The 20,605-nt window shown below is 38.2% G+C and overlaps 1 protein-coding gene across 1 annotated transcript; it reads right to left on the reverse strand.

Moving 5' to 3' along the window:
• Positions 1-378: 378 nt before the first annotated feature.
• Positions 379-19,296, reverse strand: NOL11 (nucleolar protein 11). The gene is made up of 18 exons (XM_007125972.3): positions 19,110-19,296; positions 16,484-16,597; positions 16,306-16,362; positions 14,892-15,040; positions 13,714-13,771; positions 13,266-13,410; positions 11,696-11,884; positions 8,353-8,429; positions 7,070-7,193; positions 6,483-6,571; positions 5,580-5,654; positions 4,947-5,131; positions 4,670-4,795; positions 4,285-4,515; positions 3,758-3,836; positions 3,144-3,236; positions 954-1,061; positions 379-793 (listed from the first exon to the last, which is right to left on the reverse strand). Exons 1-18 carry the CDS (start codon positions 19,248-19,250, stop codon positions 677-679), a joined length of 2,157 nt encoding a protein of 718 aa, XP_007126034.1. The 5' UTR covers positions 19,251-19,296; the 3' UTR covers positions 379-676.
• Between the last annotated feature and the right edge of the window lie 1,309 nt (positions 19,297-20,605).

The raw sequence follows: 20,605 nt of genomic DNA on the forward strand, positions 1-20,605 counted from the left end.
TAAAACAGGAAATTCTATGGTCAATCAACCTATAAAACTATTTTCTGAGGAGACTTTTTTTTTTTTTTACTACCTAGAAATATATTTCTATAACTGAAATTAGCATCCTAATCACAGAGGTAATCTGAGGGATAATGTTCAAGCCCTGTGTATGTAAGAAGGTAGCGCAAGGAGGTAAAGAACGGGAGACGATGGCAGGAGATAAGCAGAGGCGTGTACAAGGCCCCTTCCCACCCTGCCTGTGGAAATGCCCTCTTCTGTCCCCCATGAACAGAGATGAGCTGGGACAGCTTCCAACTGTGATAAAACCATGTTTTTCCTAGAATCACTGTTTCTTCAATGGTGGTTTTTTATTAAAAGAAGAACTATTCAAATGGATGGTAAGAAGTTCAACTTGTATCAATACACAAATAAGTTTACTTAAAAACACCTCCGTTACATATTTTTAAAAGTTTCAGAATCTCTCCCCACCAGTGTCCATAAGCTAGAATAGGTTCATGTGAAACCTGCAGTCCGACCTAGGAGAATCAATAAGTGATGGTCTAGGTACTTGCTCAGACATTTCTCTTGTCACCGAAGAGACAGTCACAAACAAAACACATCTCTTGCCTGGTTGAGTAGGAAGAATCCACATAAAAGAGCTTCATAAAACGTCTATGAAGGAGAACTGGTAATATCAGAAGAGTTCCAGCACTTCAATTGAATACAATTCTCTATTAGTCTTTTCTTGATTTAATTTCTGTAGCTCACGAAAACTTACTTCAATCTTGTTGAGCTCAGAACAAATGCTTATCTAAAGAAAAAAGTTCCAAAATAACTTTTACCATAACTTGTACATATGAATAAATCCTCCACAATTACTTAGGGCTATTCCAAGAAAAATTTTAATAAATTATAATTTTGGTGCTTCTTGGTTACAAACAGAATTCAGTATATATCAAATAATTACACACCTGGGATTTCACAAACTTGTAAAGACTTAACAGTAGCCTTTTTGCTTCTGGTATCATTACCACAACAGTAAAATTAGCATCTAGAAGGAGACATATCCAATCCATAATCTGAAGATAAACAGGAAAAGGAGTTAAGATTTTAAATTTAATTTTAGGTTAATTCATTTTACAAAGTCCATAATAATATCAAACAGTTAAAGGAAAAAACAAGTCTTCTTTACAGAAGTCTGAACATTTTAGAGATGAAAGAACTTCTAAGCAATCTAAAAAGCCTCTTTTCTGTTTTTATACTTGTCATTTTACAAGCATAATTGGATTTTTCCATCACATTAATCAGTAAAAAGAAAGCCACAGTGATATTTAATCCAAGGGAGAGCTAGCACTTTTTATTTTAAAAAATTCTTGATAACTACTCGCAGCTACAAAAAAAAGAACCCATTCATCTCCTATTCTGAAATACACACTATGACCCAAGAATAAGGTGTCATGTATTATAGATAAGCTACCAAGAACTAAGATAAAATTATTACTATACATTTATTGAAGTATCCTATGTAGTCTACACCTTCAAATGGTGTTGTTAACATGCAAATATCACTGTCATGAAAAAGCATTAAGGAAACCAATTATCCATTTGCAGGGAGGGGGGAAAGCTGATACCTATGTAACTCTCTACGCCAAAATAAACTTTATATGTATCAAAGAGTTAAACAAAGAAAAGGAAAAGAAATGTGCTAGGGAAAGACAGGGTGGCTATTTTTACACGCTTAGAGTGGGAAGGGCCTTAAGCATGGCATACCCAAAAAGAAGCCATAAAGGAAAAGCTTAACAATTTTGACAGCATGAAAAATAAAAACCCATCTATGGCAAAAATTACACTAAAGCAAGTAAAAAAGAGTGATAGGAAAAAAGTTTTTGTAATACACTTCATAGAAACAGACTAATTTCTCTTAATATACAAAGAATAATTTATAAGGCAAATTGAAAAAGACAGGAAATGCAATAGAAAAATTGGACAAAGAACCTGATTAGGCAGTACACAAAAAGGAATATAAATTGGCAAGAAATGATGGTCCACCTTTCTTATTATCAAAGAAATGCAAATTAAAATAAAACACTTATTTGTTACCTACTTGACTAGCAGAGAGTAAGGTCTTAGATCTTGGTGGCCACAGTACCTCTTGTCACAACCCTTTGGAAAAGTAGCCTGGCATTTTTGAAACTCAAAATGCATGCATCCTTTATCCAGTAATTTCACTAATGGGAATTTACCCAACAGGTGTTCTCTCATAATATGCAACAATATTTGTATAAAGATGCTCACTGAAAGTTTGTTTACAATAGCAAAAAACTGTAAGCAATTTAAATGCCAATCAATAAGGGACTAACAAATTAAGATTTTATATAAAATCAAATAGCATGGGCTTCCCTGGTGGTGCAGTGGTTGAGAGTCCGCCTGCTGATGCAAGGGACGCGGGTTCGTGCCCCGGTCCGGGAAGATCCCACATGCCGCGGAGCGGCTGGGCCCGTGAGCCATGGCCGCTGAGCCTGCGCGTCCGGAGCCTGGGCCCACAACAGGAGAGGCCACAACAGCGAGAGGCCCACGTACCGCAAAAAAAAAAAAAAAAAAAAAAAAAAAAAATCAAATAGTATGCAGTGGTTAAAAAGAATGTGGCAGATGTATATAGCCTGATTCAGAAAATGTGTAAAATGTAGCAATGAGTGAAAAAAAACAAGCTGCAGAATAGCATGCACGTGATCTAATTTGCATTAGAAAAACAAGAGAAAGATAAGGTACAGAAAGCAAATTTCTAGACATAAATCCAACTCTTAGTATTGGTTATCTCTAAGAGGGACTTGGGATTATTAGGTTATTAGGAGGACACTTATTATCACTCTCTCCCAACGAAGCTGAGGAAATTCGTGAAAAGGGTCACAATAAAGAATCAGGAATTTAAGATGAATTTAAGTTCCTTAGTATAGAATTATGGCTCTAAAAAATCCATCTACCAAACTGAGTGATCCACTCCAGTGGTCTGTGTACCTGGTGAGGGAGGAGGGTTGTAGGAACCACGAGACAGGGCAAAATCAGTTCCTGGATTCCAGATTCTAACACTATATATATAAAACCTTTTTTTTTTTAAAACATATTTTTCCCAGCATCAGATCAAAATAAAAAGATTACCTCACCTGGTTCAGGGTTGGAGGGTGTATTCCAGGAAGAGTCATAGTAGCATTTTCACTACACTTCAGATAAAGGAAATACAAATACTGGAGAAATATCTAGGTGGGGGGGGAAAAAGAACAACCACTTTGATAGAAAAATGTTCTCTATGTAAAGCTAACAAAGAGACTGGAAAGAATTTTAAGAGGCTACTGAATTTAACTGTACATCAAACAAATATGCTAGACATCAGGGGACACAAAAATGAATCAAATGTACTCCCTGCCATCAAAGAAGAGTTCATTTGGTTTGGGAGGGGTGGGTTAGGAGCTTATTTTGTTTGTAAATAATAAGTAGAGAAGAGAGAATCCTTCTCCGGGCAATTCTTTTTAATTCCTACTCGTTTCTAACCTAGACGGATGAACCCGGCCTTCGGGTCTGGCACCAGGAGCTCGTCAAGCTCTGCCTCCCCCACGTCACTCTAGTCTCCCAGGCACGATTTTTCACCTTGAGGGCTGGAAAAACTCTTACTCAGATGAAAGAATTTTATAACCTTTCGAATGCCCTAGAAGCTGGGTATAGTTAAGGAGCAACACTTAACCCAGAAATAAAATCCTGTAGGATTCGTAAGAACACTCACCGTGATGTGTTGTGCTGGGATGTCCTTCAAATGAGGCAGAAGAAACGTCTCGCTATATGCTGAATGAAGAATTGCATTTCTACTCGGGAATAAAGGAAAATCTCATTTCAACCAATAAAGGCTTTTCTACTGAAATAATGAGTAATTCCCTTCCCCAGTAACATTTTTCTAAATTTATACAAAAGTTCTACTTTTCTAGAAGAGTGCTATCACTGAACATTCTCTTCGTCACTAGAGATCATCTGGAATACTTTGCCATTATAGATAATTGGTGTTTATTCAGTATACTAATTTTTAGAAGTGATAGAGCTTCTATCTTAGGATAGCTTCTTAAATAAGAAGGTTTAAGTAAGTTGTCTGAACACAGCATTGAATGTAATCCATTTTCAAGCAGGAACTGAAAAAAACTGAAAAAAAGAAAAGGAAAAAACCACCTTAAATTATCTAATTACTCCTTAGTTTTTGCTTGGCATTTGACTACATCCTTGGGAAAGAGACAATACAAGGGAAACTGTTTCAAAGGATACAGTAGCGCTGCTCTTTTCCCTGTAACAGGGCATGAAGTGCTCTCCTCTGTTGCAGCCGGAGGCTTCTCAATCAACTCCTGAGCACAGTTCTCACAGTTCTCTTCTTCAGGACTGAAACCGTTTTGAAGAATTTCAGTTTGTTCTTCTATTTCTGCATCTTGTATAGTAGCAGTATAGTCAGAAACTGACTCCATATTGATATCTGTTTCTTGAAGACTGTCATCACCAATGCTATCATGTTCATTGAAAGCAGGAAATAATTCTTATCAGTAGCTGAACTTACTGGAAAATTTTTCATTTTCTAAGCCTTCAAAGTTTTAGAAATAAAATAAAACAACAGATTAAAAATGCAGTGAAAGTAAAGGACCATCAGCTTCTAACTTACCTCAAGAAAATTTTTAAGCAAGCGCAGGTGACTGACTCAGGGATGTCAGGGAACTGCTGTAGGCAGAGCTGTAGGATCTGCACATCTGTCTTTTCTAAGGCAAACTCCATTAAGCCAGGGCACAAGCTAAGACCAAAAACAAAAATCATTTTTATATATTAAGAAACTCTCAATTGCAAATAATTCATAAGGCTTTTTCAGAGTATGAAAATCAGAACTGCAAAAAACAAGGTCAAAAGAGTTATGTGTATAAAGTTTGGTGTACAGAAACATTTACCTGTAAGAAAGCACACACGTTTGGATAAGCTGTATCAGACAGTTCCGAGGATAAAATGATGGTTCTGCTTTATATCTTCCCAGAAGTCCTATTACTACGTCCCCGATAATAGTATGAAAGTCAGGGGTCCGCTTAACAGCCAAAAATTTACGTAGTTCTACTTCAATATGTTTTTCTGAATCTTTCTGAAAGGGCAGAAGTAAAGAGTTCAGTGTGGTACATTAATAAATGTCACTCTGCATTTAAAAGTTTCTAGCTTAACATTGTCTTAAATCACTAATAGCATTCATGCATTCCTGTGAAACTGGAGATGATACTATAATTTACGGGACAAAGACAAAATACAAAGAAGAAAAAAAAACTCAAGGATTTAGAAATCAAAATTTCTAAGAAGCTAAATTACAAACATTCAATGCAAAGGTGAATGAGATATGAGGCCACCATCATCACACTGATCTCACAAAACGCTTAGTGAGAGTCAAATAAGCCAAAGCATCAGACAACCTCAATATACTATACAAATGTTAGCCACAGCTCTAAAAATGATCACAAGAGGAAGACAGAATAAAAAGTACATAGGATTTCTTTTAACCATTAGTTGATTTTTCATATTTCTAATATTTTAAAATTTACCTGTACAGCTGCTAAGAGTTGTGTGGATGGTGGAACCTCTGGCTGTACACTCACTTCAATTTTCCTTCTCCTTAACTGGAATTCAGTAAATTGATTAGGCTCTCAGAACAACACAAAAGATGCAACAGACATTTAGAAGAATATAAAATGTCCCAAAGAGACTGGCACACTTTTGCTCTAATCACAAACTTTTTTTTTTTTTAAATTTATTTCTTTTTGGCTGCATTGGGTCTTCGTTGCTGTGCGCAGGCTTTCTCTAGTTGTGGCGAGTGGGGGCTACTCTTCATTGCGGTGCGTGGGCTTCTCATTACGGTGGCTTCTCTTGTTGCGGAGCACCGGCTCTAGGCACGTGGCTTTAGTAGTTGCAGCATGCGGGCTCAGTAGCTGTGGCTTCCGGGCTCTAGAGCACAGGCTCAGTAGTTGTGGCGCAGGGGCTTAGTTGCTCCGGGGCATGTGGGAACCAGACCAGGACTCGAACCCGTGTCCCCTGCATTGGCAGGTGGGGATTCTTAACCACTGCGCCACCAGGGAAGTCCATTCACAAGCTTTTTTAGGGTTTGGTTTGCTTATAGTGAAAAGTGGGTCTATTTCAACTTTTAACTTAAATATCTTTAAGGTTTTCATTTTTTAATAAATAAAATCTCTATAGACAGGAAGGTATTATTACTAATTGCAAACTAGTCCATTTTTACACCTGGGTCTTACACACATGCCCATAAAAACTACTAGACGACATGCGTCACTTTCAGATAAGGGCTGTCAGGTTACTGGGTTCAAGCTTCAAATCACCCCATCATTAAGAGCAAGTTGTAAGAGTTGTACAAATATGAATTATTAAAATAATTCAGCCTTTTCTGTTTTTTACATCTGTAGTAACATTTCTATTTCAACTACCAAACTTACGATTCTCTTTGACTGCTCTGAGTTCTGAGATCCAAGTCCATATCCCTGTGATGTTTCCCAGTTTACAAAATGAGTCATGGCATGAATGTCTAAGAAAACACAAAAAACACAATTTCTGGAATTTTTTGACCTATTGGTATTTACCCAGCCAATCAATCAAACAAAGAACAATAAAACAACAACCACTCATGCACAATTCAAGAGAGGCTTTAAAGTCCATTTCATTCTACCAATAATCTCAGATCAGTAAATCATAATATCCTAAAAGGCTATGTGCCCAACAGATGAGGCCACTGGTAAACCAAGGAGGAAAAAAGCATTACTGATTTTGTCTGCAGGACTTTCCCGTTGGCCCTAAAGTCAGAACACTGGTGTTCAAAACGCAGCGTAGTTAAACTGCAGCAGTATCTGCAATGTGGACTGTTCCCAAGGTAGCTTCCTGGACCAATAAAATCTGAATGAACACTGGCAAATTTCAACACTAAGAACAGGTTATGCAAACCGATAGCTGTGAAAATCTACATATCAAACTAGACGTTTAAAAAAATCTACATATCAAACTAGTAATAAAATATTTAAGTTCCTACCTGGATCTTGACTATGCTTGAGTTTTCCAAGAGCACCTGCTAATGATGACACCTCACACTTGTATGGGATTACAGTTAGAAATTTTCCATGTAGCATAAACAAATTTTCCCCATGATACCAGAGCTACAAAAAAGTTATCAAAAATGTAAGCAATCCTTTTTCTAAGATCTAATTCAACAAAGCCATATAACTTACAACAATAACTTGTGGTGTAAGTAATCTTAATATAACAGAAAAGGATAAGGTGAAGTTAAGCAACTTTCCAGAATAATCTCATATGTTCAATTTATTAATTGAGGTAGGTTTACAAAGCTCTTATTTTTGCCCATGTCTGAATAAAGTGTAATTTAAAGATAATTTCTTTTGACTCATAAAAATTTGATCAACACATATATTTAAAATAAATGAACTGTTTAAAATAAATATTGTCAGTATTACACATCTATTAACGTGATACTCACAAAGGCTATTGTAACACAGGCAAACTGTTTTGATGTACGAAATGAAAAAAGCAGAATTTAAGTTTCTATCTCATGATCTCAACTATAAAATTGTAAAACTGAGACAGGTATATGAACAAAAAGCTCAAAGGAACATGGAAATAAAAAGTGAAGTTTGTTAGAGCAGTGGAATTGTGAACGGCTAATTTTGTGAAAATTACATGTTTAAATATAAATTAGAATTCTATGCTAAGAAACATAGTCTCCTTATCGTCTAATTACAATGATCAACAACATCCTATATCTTGATTTATTTATATCGTATATTCACTAAACAACCAGTACTTACTGAGTACCTTTGTTAAGCACTGAAGATATGATGGAGAATAAAAAAGACAAGGTCCCTTGCCTCAGAAAGTTTATAGTCTGGTCACCTTAAATTTCAATTCTTTAAGTATTCTTATGTAATTCCATGATAACATTTAACATATAACTTAAAAGACTAATTTATTAGGCAAAGTAACAGCCCTTGGATATAGTTCAAAATACAAAAGTAAAAAGATCAAACCAAAGTGAGATTAAAAAGTTTTATTAACTAGCTAACTGTTCTCTCCTGATCTAAAATTAGCTTATAATTTAGTCTTTTGAAAGTGACAAACATAAGGAAACTATAAAAACAATAACCAAATTAAATATAATCTTGCAGGTAGAAAATATTTCTTAATTTATTTTAATCAAAACTGACAAAATATTTAGATCCGAAGAGGTCTCTTCCCTTACAGTCTATTTATCAGACACAAAAATAAGTACATTTGAAAAAAACCCCAAGTGCAAAAACTTACTTGACCGCTGGTCCCTTGTGGTAACTCTTTTGAAGTCTGTAGTGTTTGAAATTTTGTATTCCATATGGAGAGGCATTCTATAAAATAAGACATACAAATTCAGAAGTTGGGACTTCCCTGGAGGTCCAGTGGTTAAGACTCTGCGCTTCCACTGCAGGGGGTGCGGGTCTGATCCCTGGTCGGGGAACTAAAGTTCCCGCATGCCTCGTGGTGAGGCCAAAAAATTAAAAAAAAAAAAAAAAAAAAAAAAGTCCCAAGTTCAGAAGTCAGCCAAATATAAATATATGGTGCTGGGGGTGCGGAGAAGGGAGGGTGGGAAGAGGGAAGTCGTAGTTAAACACATAGGTCTTGCTTTATTAAGAATAAAAATGAGTTATGAAGACAGAAATTCACAGATATGAGATCTCATGACAAGAAGTGGATACATGTGCAGGCAGGGGGCATATGGGAATCTGTGTACCTTCCCCTCGATTTTGCTGTGAACCTTAAACTTCTCTAAAAAAATAAAGCATTTTTTTAAAAAATTAATGAATTTTCTATTGAAATATAGTTGCTGCACAATATTACATAAATTACAGTTGTACAATCTAGTGATTCACAATTTATAGTTATTATAAAATACTGCCTTATTCCCCATGTTGTACACATATGCTTGTAGCTTATTTTATACATAATAGTTTGTACCTCTTACTCCCCTAGCCCTATCTTGCCCCTCCTCCCTTCCCTCTCCCCACTGGTAACTACTAGTTTGTCCTCTGTATTTTTGAGTCTGCTTCTTTTGTTTTATTCACTAGTTTGTTGTACTTTTTAGATGCCACATATAAGTGATGTCACACAGTATTTGTCTTTCTCTGTCTGACTTATTTCACTTAGCATGTCCTCCAAGTTCATCCATGTTGCTGCAATGGCAAAATTTCATTCTTTTTAATGGCTGAGTAGTAGTCCATTATATATATATGTATACACACACACATACAAATACATATACACACATACATATATACACACCCACACCACTTCTTTACCCACTCATCTGTTGATGGGACACTTAGGATGCTTTCCTATCTTGGCAATTGTAAATAATGCTGCTATGAACATTGGGGTCCAGGTATCTTTCTGAATTAGTTTTTGTTTTTTCAGATATATACCCAGGAGTGAAACTGCTGGGTCATATGGTAATTCTACTTTTAGTTTTTTGAGGAAACCTCCACACTGTTTTCCACACTGGCTGCATCAATTTACATTCCTACCAACAGAGTAGAGGACTCCCTTTTCTCCACGTCCTCGCCAACACCTATTATTTGTGTTCTTTATGTTGACAGCCACTCTGACAGGTGTGAGGTGATATCTCACTGTGGTTTTGTTTTGCATTCCCGATGATTAGCGATGTTGAGCATCTCTTCATGTGTGTACTGGCCATCTGCATTTCCTCTTTGGAAAAATGTCTATCCAGTTCTTCTGCCCATTTTTTAATTGGGTTGTTTGTTTTTTTGACCTTGAGCTGTATGAGCTGTTTATATATGTTGGATATTAATCCCTTATCAGTCATATCATTTGCAAATATTTTCTCCCATTCAGTAGGTTGTCTGTTCGATTTGTCGATGTTTCTTTTGCTATGCAAAAGCTTTTAAAATTTAATTAGGCCCCATTTGTTTATTTTTGTTTTTATTTCCTTTGTGTCAGCAGACAGATGCAAAAAGCTATTGCTGTGATTTATGTCAGAATGTTCTGCCTATATTTTCCTCTTAAAAAAATAAAGTTGGGCTTTCCCGGTGGCACAGTGGTTGAGAATCTGCGTGCCAATGCAGGGGACAAGGGTTCGATCCCTGGTCCGGGAAGATTCCACATGCCGCGGAGCAACTAAGCTCGTGTGCCACAACTACTGAGCCTGTGCTCTAGAGCCCGTGAGCCACAACTACTGAGCCCGCGTGCCGCAACTACTGAAGCCCACATGCCTAGAGTCCGTGCTCCACAATGAGAGAAGCCACTGCAATGAGAAGCCCACGCACCGCGACCAAGAGTAGCCCCCGCTCGCTGCAACTAGAGAGAGCCCGCGTGCAGCAACGAAGACCCAACACAGCCAAAAATAAATAAATAAATAAATAAAATTTAAAAAAGAAAATAAAAACAAAGTCAATACAGATGCTGCTATGGAAGGCTCTCTATGATATCTCAGGTAAGTGGATAAATTAAGGTGTACAACAGAGGATACGGTATGCTACCATTTGTGTAAAAAGAGGAAGAAAAATAAGTAGTAGTATTTGCATATATTTAAAAAAACTCTGGAAAGAGACATGGGAAACTTTACTGAGGTTAGTGAGTTTTTTGGGGGCTAGAGCAGGAACTAGAGAGGGAGGATGGGGGTTGAGAGAGGAGAAGCACAGCCTGGTAAAGTGGTTAAAAGCCAGGACTTAAGAATGGTAAGATATATGGCATAAGAGTCAACCTGCTTGGGTTGAACCCTAGTTCCACTACTTAGTTACCTAACATCTCAGTTTCTCATTTGTAAAATAAGGGTGATAATAACTGGACTTTCTCTCATAGGGTTGTTGGCGGATTAAATGACACAAATAATGAAATAATACAAGTAAAACACCTGGCACAGGACAGTATGCTATAAGTGGTAGCTCCTATCTTAAAAAGAAGAAACAAAACAAAATACACAAGGATGGCCATATCAAGTTTGTAGTCAATAGGGAGCCTGGCCTGAATAAAGCAGACAGTTCTTTCTTTGAAATTGGGAGAAGAGACTGGAAAACGTGGACAGGGTCTAGACTGTGGCGAGAGTTGAATGCTAAACCATAGGTTTGGAGTTTTATAGTGTAGGCTGGGAGACCCCAATCTTGCACTGGCCAGGAACAACTGTGTCCTTCATGATAGACTACAATTGTGTGTGTGGAGGGGTGTTTGGGGGTGAGGAGGTGAGGTGATGATGAAAATCCTGCTCTGAAATCACAGAGACAAAAGGCACACTAGTAGTCCCCAAATTTCAAGCTGTCCAAGACTAATGAATTTATATTCTGCTAAAATGTCACCAAGGTATGATTTCAATCCTCTACAGCAAGTCTTACCAATGTTTCCAATGCCTACAGGCTGGCACAGATATTTGCAGTTTTTATTTAAGACACTGGTGACAAGCAAGGTAGTGAGTGATATAGGAAATGTTCTAGAGAAACTGATCAAGGCAAGATGAAATCAGACCTATTCAAGAATTAGGAAGCTACAGTGAAAAAGAGAATGAATTAGGGTGATAATAAATAAATGAAAAAGAAAGAAGAGACTTAAAAGTACACTTTGATGGAAAAAATCCAAAGGACTTCTTAACTGATTGGATTTTAGTTACCCTTAGAAGCTGATAGTGGTGGTCCCAGGACTGCTACGTGATCGTGATCCAGGATGGTGAGTGCAACACCACTTCGAGCACTGCCAGACACCACGGACTTGAGCAACAGTGATCGAACCACCCTCTGATTTTTTTCTGGGTCACTTGGATGTATTGGTATCAAGGTTTCATATACACATCCATCAGAGCCTGTTGGAAACAAGTATTTATTGTTCATTATTGGATAAATGATAGTTCTATATGTTATAGTTAAATGTACTAAGTTGTTAATAAGATTTTACCAATTTGATAGAGAATCCAACCAGAAAAATAGACAAATGTAATAATCACATCACTCTATGCTTTCCCAAAAAGAATATACTACAAACCTAAAGTTGAGGGAGGAGAAATATTAATAAAAATCTCAGTAAGAAATGTCATGATAGCCATGAAATAAAAATTATAAATATCTGTAATAACTTAAAATATGAGGGGACTGGCGGCAGGAATACAGACAATTCAGTCAGTAAAAGGCTATATCTCTTATTAGAAATTAACTAGCATTTTAGTCTAAATATTACATTTCTTGTTACTCCAGCACCCTAAAACCTTATTAAATTGCTGGGGTTTGTAGCTCAATTGTATCTTTGGCAATTTCATGTGGTTCTAGCTATGTTACATGAAGATTTTATGACCCTTTGGTTCAGATTCCCTTACTTCAATGTGCAAAAGCTAAAACATAACTCACAAACTTCTGTGTAACAATAAATATGTCCTATAGGTTAAACTTTAAGAAAACCAGTCCCTCTTAAGCAAAGGTATTAAGCGGATTCCAATGACACTCTAGACATGATAAACGAAGGGAGCCTTTTTCTTAACAGGCACTGCAAACGTTTGCACATTGAAAAACTTCACAAAGATTTTAAACTGTGATAACATGAAAATGTTTCCTAAATACTGCTCTGTTTCTTCCTCCCTTAACCTTCCCAAAACAACTTCAAAAGAAGCCATAAAGGGCTGGGGGGAGAGAAGACCACAAAGGCATTTTTTCCCCCTAGATGCATAAGACTGGGATTAAACCTCAGAGCATTAGGTAGAGGTAAACTCCAAGGCATTCAAAAAAAATCTGTGAAATGGTGGCTCGCAAGAGTCCAAGACTGCTCTGTTAGTGTCCTTTTACCCACCTGTCTCTGTCACTGTTCAAAGAATGGCACACTATAGGTTGGAAAAGAGGAATGGGGAGGCCATGCAGTACCAACCTTAGGTATTTCATGGTTCACTAATTACAATATGAAAAAAACTGGACTTATCATAATAAAGATAGAGTGATTTTTCCTTTTTTATTGGTATTATATTATTTATTGCTTATGATAAAATTTTAAGACATAAAATTTACATGCAGAGAATTACTGACCTAATGCATGACTAGACATGGCAAAATGCAAAAAGTGAAGGCATAAATGCTTGTAAGGAAGCATGGAAAGGGAAATACTACAACAGAAAACTGTAAAAACTGAAGACTCGAACTTAAAACACTATCCTGTAATACCTCTTTATTTATAAACTCTGAAAGTTTAAAAAAAATACTTACTTAATGACATCAGAGAGATGAATTTCCGATCCACAGATGCACTAAAACTCTGTGTAACCGATTTTTCTTCTTGTCCAAGTAAAAGTGTGTATTTGCTTAGGATACGTGAGTTAAACTTTTGTACATAAGCAAAGTAATTTCCATGCTGGAAAAAAAAAAAGTGATTTTATTTTAAAAATATTCCCATTTTCACCATTTTGAGACAGTTGTTGCCCCACTGTAATTACTTTAATGAGTGCTTAAAAACCTCTTGTCCAATTAAATTTAAAAACTTATAAAAATATTTAATTCAGGCATAGAAATAATTATAACTAATAGATTTTTCAGTATTTTAAAAATATATAAAAATTTTCTGAAAGAAATACCAAAGTCCAATTTTAGTTTTAAAAATCATACAGATGACTCTGAGATGTCACAAAATGGGCCAGGAATTAAAGATATCACTTACTTTTTCAGTAATAAAAATCAGCACAGGATGCCTAAATACCATAAAAAACTTTGTCCACCTAAAAAAAGAAAAAGAAAAATTATAAAATGCAAAATCACCAGTTGAAACACACCATCAATCTAAATTTAAGAGATTATCTTTTATTAAATATTTTTTAGAGCCAGAGAGGTAGCAGAGAACACTTAATTCAGTGTTTCAAAATATCTACCACAGGGACCTAGAAGGCATTCCTCTGTCAGATGCATCTCGGGATTAAATGCAAGTTGCTGAGCTTCCCAGAACTTTAAAGACAATAACACGAACTATAAAGTACCAAGGGCATGTAAGACAAGATGCGGTGCTCTGCAAACTTAATTGACCCACCCCCTCCTTTTTTCAGAGTCATTCTGGGGCCTGGTGTTCTCAGGAAAACATTAGCATCTCACCTGCCTTCTTCAAGTGACAGCGGGAACTGAGGCATAGGGAGGGTAAGGGGCCTGTAACCAAGGCTGCACAGCCATTTTCTGGCAAAGTGGGGATTAGAACCCAGATTCTCCACCTATATCTTTTTGCGTAAAGATTTCCTCCAAACACAGTTGCTCACACTTTAGAGGCATTCACTGGGTCTAAGATATAACTGGTCACTGTCCACATTGAGTGACTACGTACAAGTCTTTGCTCGGACCTTTAAAGATTTAGTTTTTATCAGGTGGGCCTGGAGGGGCAGCACGTTAACCAAACAGGAAATGGGATGAAAGAATAGGGATTTCCTTCTATCATTTGTGCGAGTCATTTCCCAAGTTTTATTCCAGAAACTGGGAAAGCAGAGGTCTCAAAGCACTATCCTGATTCCACTAACAACAAGCTGCACATTTCTTCAGGCGAAAGGGTTCTGACCTTGGCAGTCAGGGCTATATGACAGAAGATTCTGGTCTTGTGGGATTACTCACTTAATTTTCAAATAACTGACTATCCAGTTCTGTTATTAGGACAGGACTCATTTGGCCCCAGTTTCCTCAATCACTTATCACGCCAGAGGCTTTTGAGGGATGTGATTTCGGCTACTGTCTTACAGAAGGTTTTCAATCAGCTTACTTTTATCATGTTTATAATCAAAATACTTTTGAACAAGGCAAAGAATAGTATAAAAAACACAGTGCATTTTCTTTTTGGTAAACATTACAAGTATTAGAACTTACTTAATCACTTCTTCATCAGAGATAACAGTTTCAATTTTCTGCTGGGGCTCTGCGAGCAAGGCCTCTAAACCACGAACGGCGCCTTCCTTGAACAGCACCAAGGGTTCTGTCCCCTGTATTGAATGTATCCTATACACCTCAGTGGACAACTAGAAGAACATAAAAACATTTAAATTTTTATTCTAAAGGAACTGCCACCTAATAGAATCAGGACATTTACAGAAGGCTTATCTTTAAGGGATTGATTTGCTTTCATTTTTATTCAATTTTGTTTCATAATTAGGTATGGTTCCAAAGTTAAATCTAACATAAAATACATTCAGAAGTCTAACTTTTTTTTTTTTTAGAAGTCTAACTTTTGATCCTATTCTCTATCCTCTCTCCTGCACACCCCCATAAGTAATCACTTTTATTCATTTTTGGTTTATCTTTCCACTGTAAATACTGGAGGTTAGGCTATAACCTGGGTCTCTCAAAACTGGAGGTGAGGAGAGGTACAAACAAAGGCACTAATGCAGAGTTATAAGCGGTTCTGGTATTAGAAAAAGAAAGATGTCATATATAAATACATGGGCCACACACACACACATACACACACATACACATATGTGTGTGTGTGTATGTGTGTATGTATGTACGTATGTATATATAGCCTGCAAGCCCAGGAAAAGAAGTTAACACCATATGTAGGATTAAAAAAACAACAAAAAAAGCCCATTGTGCAAAATTCAGGATTGTGTTACTTCAGGATAAACAAAATGACTGGAGCCAGGAGGCAGCACCGGTAGCTGGCTAGAGGTTTCAAGGGCCCAGGTGACAACTGCGGTTGTATGTGAATCAGCTCTGCTGTGAACCACTTCTAAAATATGCCAATTGTATTTAGAGTTAGACATTTAGAACCATAAAGAACTTTCAAGATTAACCTAGTTAGAGACCTTCATTTTATAAGAAAAAGTTAATTAACATACTTTAGGTCATTAGGAGAAAAGGCACAGTTAGTTAGTCATGGTTCTTTTTCACTGCAGTACCTGCCACTTTTAAAATGTATAATGCATAAAACTTGCAGGGTCTGCTCTACCTATTTTAAGAAAGGGAACAATGAAGTTCATTTGCCCTTGCAAGGGACACACCACAAACATCTAAACTCATGGAAATAACTAGAAATGTATCATTCACGAATTATTTAAATCCTCAACCTCATATGAAAATAACATATCATGTAACATTTTCTAACATATTAACTCATAAATTGAGACATTTTACCAAGGTATACTGTAGGACAGCTAGAATGAAAAACTGGTTATAACCTTTATGTCATGTTCACAGACACTTTAAGATACATAACTGTTACATTACAAATTATTCCATCTCACCAATAAACTAAATAAATATGTTGGAAAATCCAAAGACTTACTGTCGCTTTAAATACTTTATCCAGGTTTACGTCTTCATTATTCCATATTCTCAAGACCTGAAATAAAAACATACAAGTTAAAAAAGCATTCCAATTTCCATTTACATACAACATGAATAGTTAATAAATCAAAATTTGATTTGTTTTGTATATATTATATAAAAGTTTTAGAACTCACCTTATTATCATGTACAACAATATACTCTCCAGTTTGAAAGTTGCACACAGCTGGACATGTTATAATTTGACCTTGTTTCACTGACCAGCTCCCCAAGGGTTTCTGATCAGAAACCTAATGAAATGAACATACAATATTCAAAAAGTCAGTTTCAGACATTAAAGCAATTAAATTTACATTCGAAAGAAAGCATTAAAACGATAGCATTTAACAAATCTCCTAAATTAAAAAAATAGCTAGTCACAAAAAGACAAATACTGTGTGGATTCCACTTAAGACAGAAAGGAGAATGGTGGCTGCCTGGGGTTGGGGAAATTGGGAGTTATTATTTAATGAGTACAGAGTTTCAGTTTTGCCAATGAAAAGAGTTCTGGAGATGGATGGTGGTGATGACTGCACAACAATGTGAATATATGTACTTAATACCCTGAACTGTACACTTATAGTCATTAAGATAGTAAATTTTGTTATGTGTACTTTACTACGATTAAAAAAAAAACCTTGGGCTTCCCTGGTGGCGCAGTGGTTGAGAGTCCGCCTGCCGATGCAGGGGACACGGGTTCGTGCCCCGGTCCGGGAAGATCCCACATGCCGCGGAGCGGCTGGGCCCGTGAGCCATGGCCGCTGAGCCTGCGCGTCCAGAGCCTGTGCCCGGCAACGGGAGAGGCCACAGCAGTGAGAGGCCCGCGTACTCCAAAAAAAACCCCCCAAAACCCCAAAAAACCAAAACAAAACAAAAAACAAAAAAAACTTTAAAAGAGTAGTTAAAATGAAAATATAAGTTCCTAAAAAGAAAAAAAGTAAATTAATATCGGCACTTTGATAATGAACAATATTAGTATATTTTTTAAATTGATGCAGTTGTTCCCTTGAACAGGGGCATAAGAAATAGAGTAAGGATAGCTGGAATCACGCCAATTCTAATCAGCCACTCTATTCCTATGCAGGAACTGCAAAAAGTCCACTTGACAGCCAGGTAAAAACCAATGGTGTCTTCAGAAGCATCAAAACAAGCACACAGTATAGTGTACTGTTGGCAACCTGTTCCCCAAACTTCAAAGCAGACAGCTAGCTTTTTTTTTTTAATTGAAGTATAGTTGCTGCACAGTATTATATAAGTTACAGGTGTACCATCTAGTGATTCAGTTTTAAAGGTTATACTCCACTTATATAGTTATAAAATATTGGCTATATTCCCCCTGTTGTACAATATATCCTTGTAGCTTATTTTATACATAACTGTTTATACCTCTTACTCCCCTATCCCTATTTTGCCCCTCCTCCCTTCCCTGTCACCACTGGTAACCACTAGTTTGTTTTCTGTATCTGTGAGTCTGCTTCTTTTTTGTTATAATCACTAGTTTGTTGTAGTTTTTAGATTCCATACATAAGTGCTATCACAGTATTTGTCTTTCTCTGACTCACTTCACTTAGCATAATGCCCTCCATGTTGCTGCAAACGGTAAAATTTCATTATTTTTTTAATGGCTGAGTAGTATTCCATTGTATATATATATACACCACTTCTTTATCTATTCACCTATTGATGGACGCTTAGGTTGCTTCCATATCTTGGAATGGAAGATAATAAATAATAATAAATAATGCTGCTATGAACACTGGGTGCATGTACCTTTTCGAATCAGTGTTTTTGTTTTTTGGTGTTTTGGGGGGGATATATACCCAGGAGTGAAACTGCTGGGTCATATGGTTGTTCTATTTTTAGTTTTTTGAGAAATCTCCATACTGTCTTCCATAGTGAGTGCACCACTCTACATGCCCACCAACAGGGTACAAGGCTTCTCTTTTTTCCATGTCCTCACCAACATTTGTTTTTTGTTCTTTTTGATGACAGCCATTCTGACAGGTGTGAGGTGATATCTCATTGTGGTTTTGGTTTTCATTTCCCTGATGATTACCGATGTTGAGATACACAACTTCTTAAAGACACAGAAAACTGTTCAGCAGCTCACATAAAAAGAATTACTTTCTATGGAACCACCTAAAGCAAAGTTTAGAAAATGTGCTAAAGCAGTCCTTAGGCTAAATGGGGGCGGGGTGTGTAGACTTCAAGGGACGCAAATCTAGGATTCACAGGGTCAACCATAGCTGGAAACAGGTCACTCGGAATCAAGATGCCTACTAAGCTGCCAAGAAAGCAAAAAGCCAAAACAAAACACCGACAAAACTTTCCCCCCTAATGAGTGGGTAAGAAGTGTACGGACACAAGACTAAAGCACTGTTCTGGCAGTGACATCTTCTCCCACCCAACCAATCTCCGTTCAACCCTTCTGCGGGCAGCTGGGGTGACAGAGACCCCAGAAGGGGATCTTAGCAAGGATATCTCCGGGAGATATGAAGCGAAAGCACAGGTTTCCTTTCCTTTCCGAATCTAGCCCACGTGCACTTAGACGCTCTGCCGCCTGCAACTCGGAAATATGCCTCTCCGGAAAAACAACCGAGTCAGATTCTAGACCTCATTCAGCGTCCCAAAAAGGCCACAACGGCTCTCCGCTAAGCCCGCTGCAAGATCTCTTTCCAAATTTGTGAGAAACCTGAGGTTCCGGCTCCGAACTCAGAAAGGGGCGAGACAGCAGCGGGGGCGCTCCGATCCTACCGCTCTCACCTTATAGAGGATGACGGTCCTGCCGCTGTCCGTCACTAGAAACTGGTCTGTTTTGTCGCTCTGCTCCACTCCAAGGGGTCCGTCAGGCCCGGAACCCAGCGGTACCGCAGTCAACGTGAACCGTTCCTCCAAGGCTGCCATTTTGGTCCAATTTACAGAAGGCCGCGCGTCCGTCCCGGCAGGCTTCGCGCTTTCTCTCGTGAGAACTAGATTAGTTCTCGCCGACTGGATTAGTCACTCGCTAACTGAGATACCTGCTCGCGGAGCCTGCGACCTCTGGCGGGTGGAGATCGCTAGCGGCGCTGCGGACGTCGTTGGGTAGGCGGGGCCTGGAGTTTGCGTCTAGACTCCGCCTCCCAGGCCACACCACCGAGTCCCGGTGCACTGCTCTAGACGGGAAAGAATGGGCGAGCGGGGGAGATCTTACCTGTTAGGTACTGCATCCGCTGCCCCTTATTCAGCTACGGACTTGAGAGGCTGAAGGATGAGCGTGGCAAGTGGCCGAATATAAATAAACTAGATTTTTTTAGTTGAAGCGAACTCTTTAGGAATTACTAACACGGCTTCATAGAACAGTATCCCAAAGGAAAAATATTTCTTCAGATTAACTCTTCATAACATGCTTACCTAACTGAAATGCCTAATACCCCCTGCTTCTCAGAACCCGCCACAAAGGTCTAGTCCCTGCGGCCTTTTGGGCCTCCCAGGTTGTCTGTCCCCGCTGGCTCTCTGAGCACCCGCGGGGAAATCTCTCCATCTTACAGGAAATTCAAACTTGTCTGATGAAGCAGGTGACGTTCAAGATCCCTCTGGGCAATTTTTGGCAAGACCATTTCTGGGAGAGATTTTTAAGATGAACATGACTGATTCAATCAGTAATATAAAAACTCAAAAAAGATAAATTATGCATGTTCTAGGGCGAAACCACGTAAATAGGCAATTATTAACAGATATGTACTATGTGCTACATCACAAAGCAAAATGCCTCCACATCAGTTTAGATTAGGCATCCACACGGATCACCTTGTGTGTGTTTGCTCGTGGCCACAGCATTATAACACAGGAGATAGGAGGTTATGCAGCTATTATGAAAGAATCAAATACCTACAGTAAATTCTTTTTCTTTGGCCTCACCATGCAGCATGTGGGATCTTAATTCCCCGAACAGGGATGGAACATGTGCCCCCTGCAGTGGGGGCGTGGAGTCCTAACACTGGACCGCCAGGGAATTCCCTACTGTAAATTCTTTTTTTTTTTTTTTTTTTTTTTTGCGGTACGCGGGCCTCTCACTGTTGTGGCCTCTCCCGTTGCGGACCACAGGCTCCGGACGCGCAGGCTCAGCGGCCATGGCTCACGGGCCCAGCCGCTCCGCGGCATGTGGGATCCTCCCGGACCGGGGCACGAACCCGTGTCCCCTGCATCGGCAGGCGGACCCTCAACCACTGCGCCACCAGGGAAGCCCGACCCTGTACATTTTAATGTGAGCTGTGGATGTT

The sequence above is a fragment of the Physeter macrocephalus genome, chromosome 14 (assembly GCF_002837175.3).
Source record: "Physeter macrocephalus isolate SW-GA chromosome 14, ASM283717v5, whole genome shotgun sequence".
NCBI classification, from domain to species: domain Eukaryota; kingdom Metazoa; phylum Chordata; class Mammalia; order Artiodactyla; family Physeteridae; genus Physeter; species Physeter macrocephalus.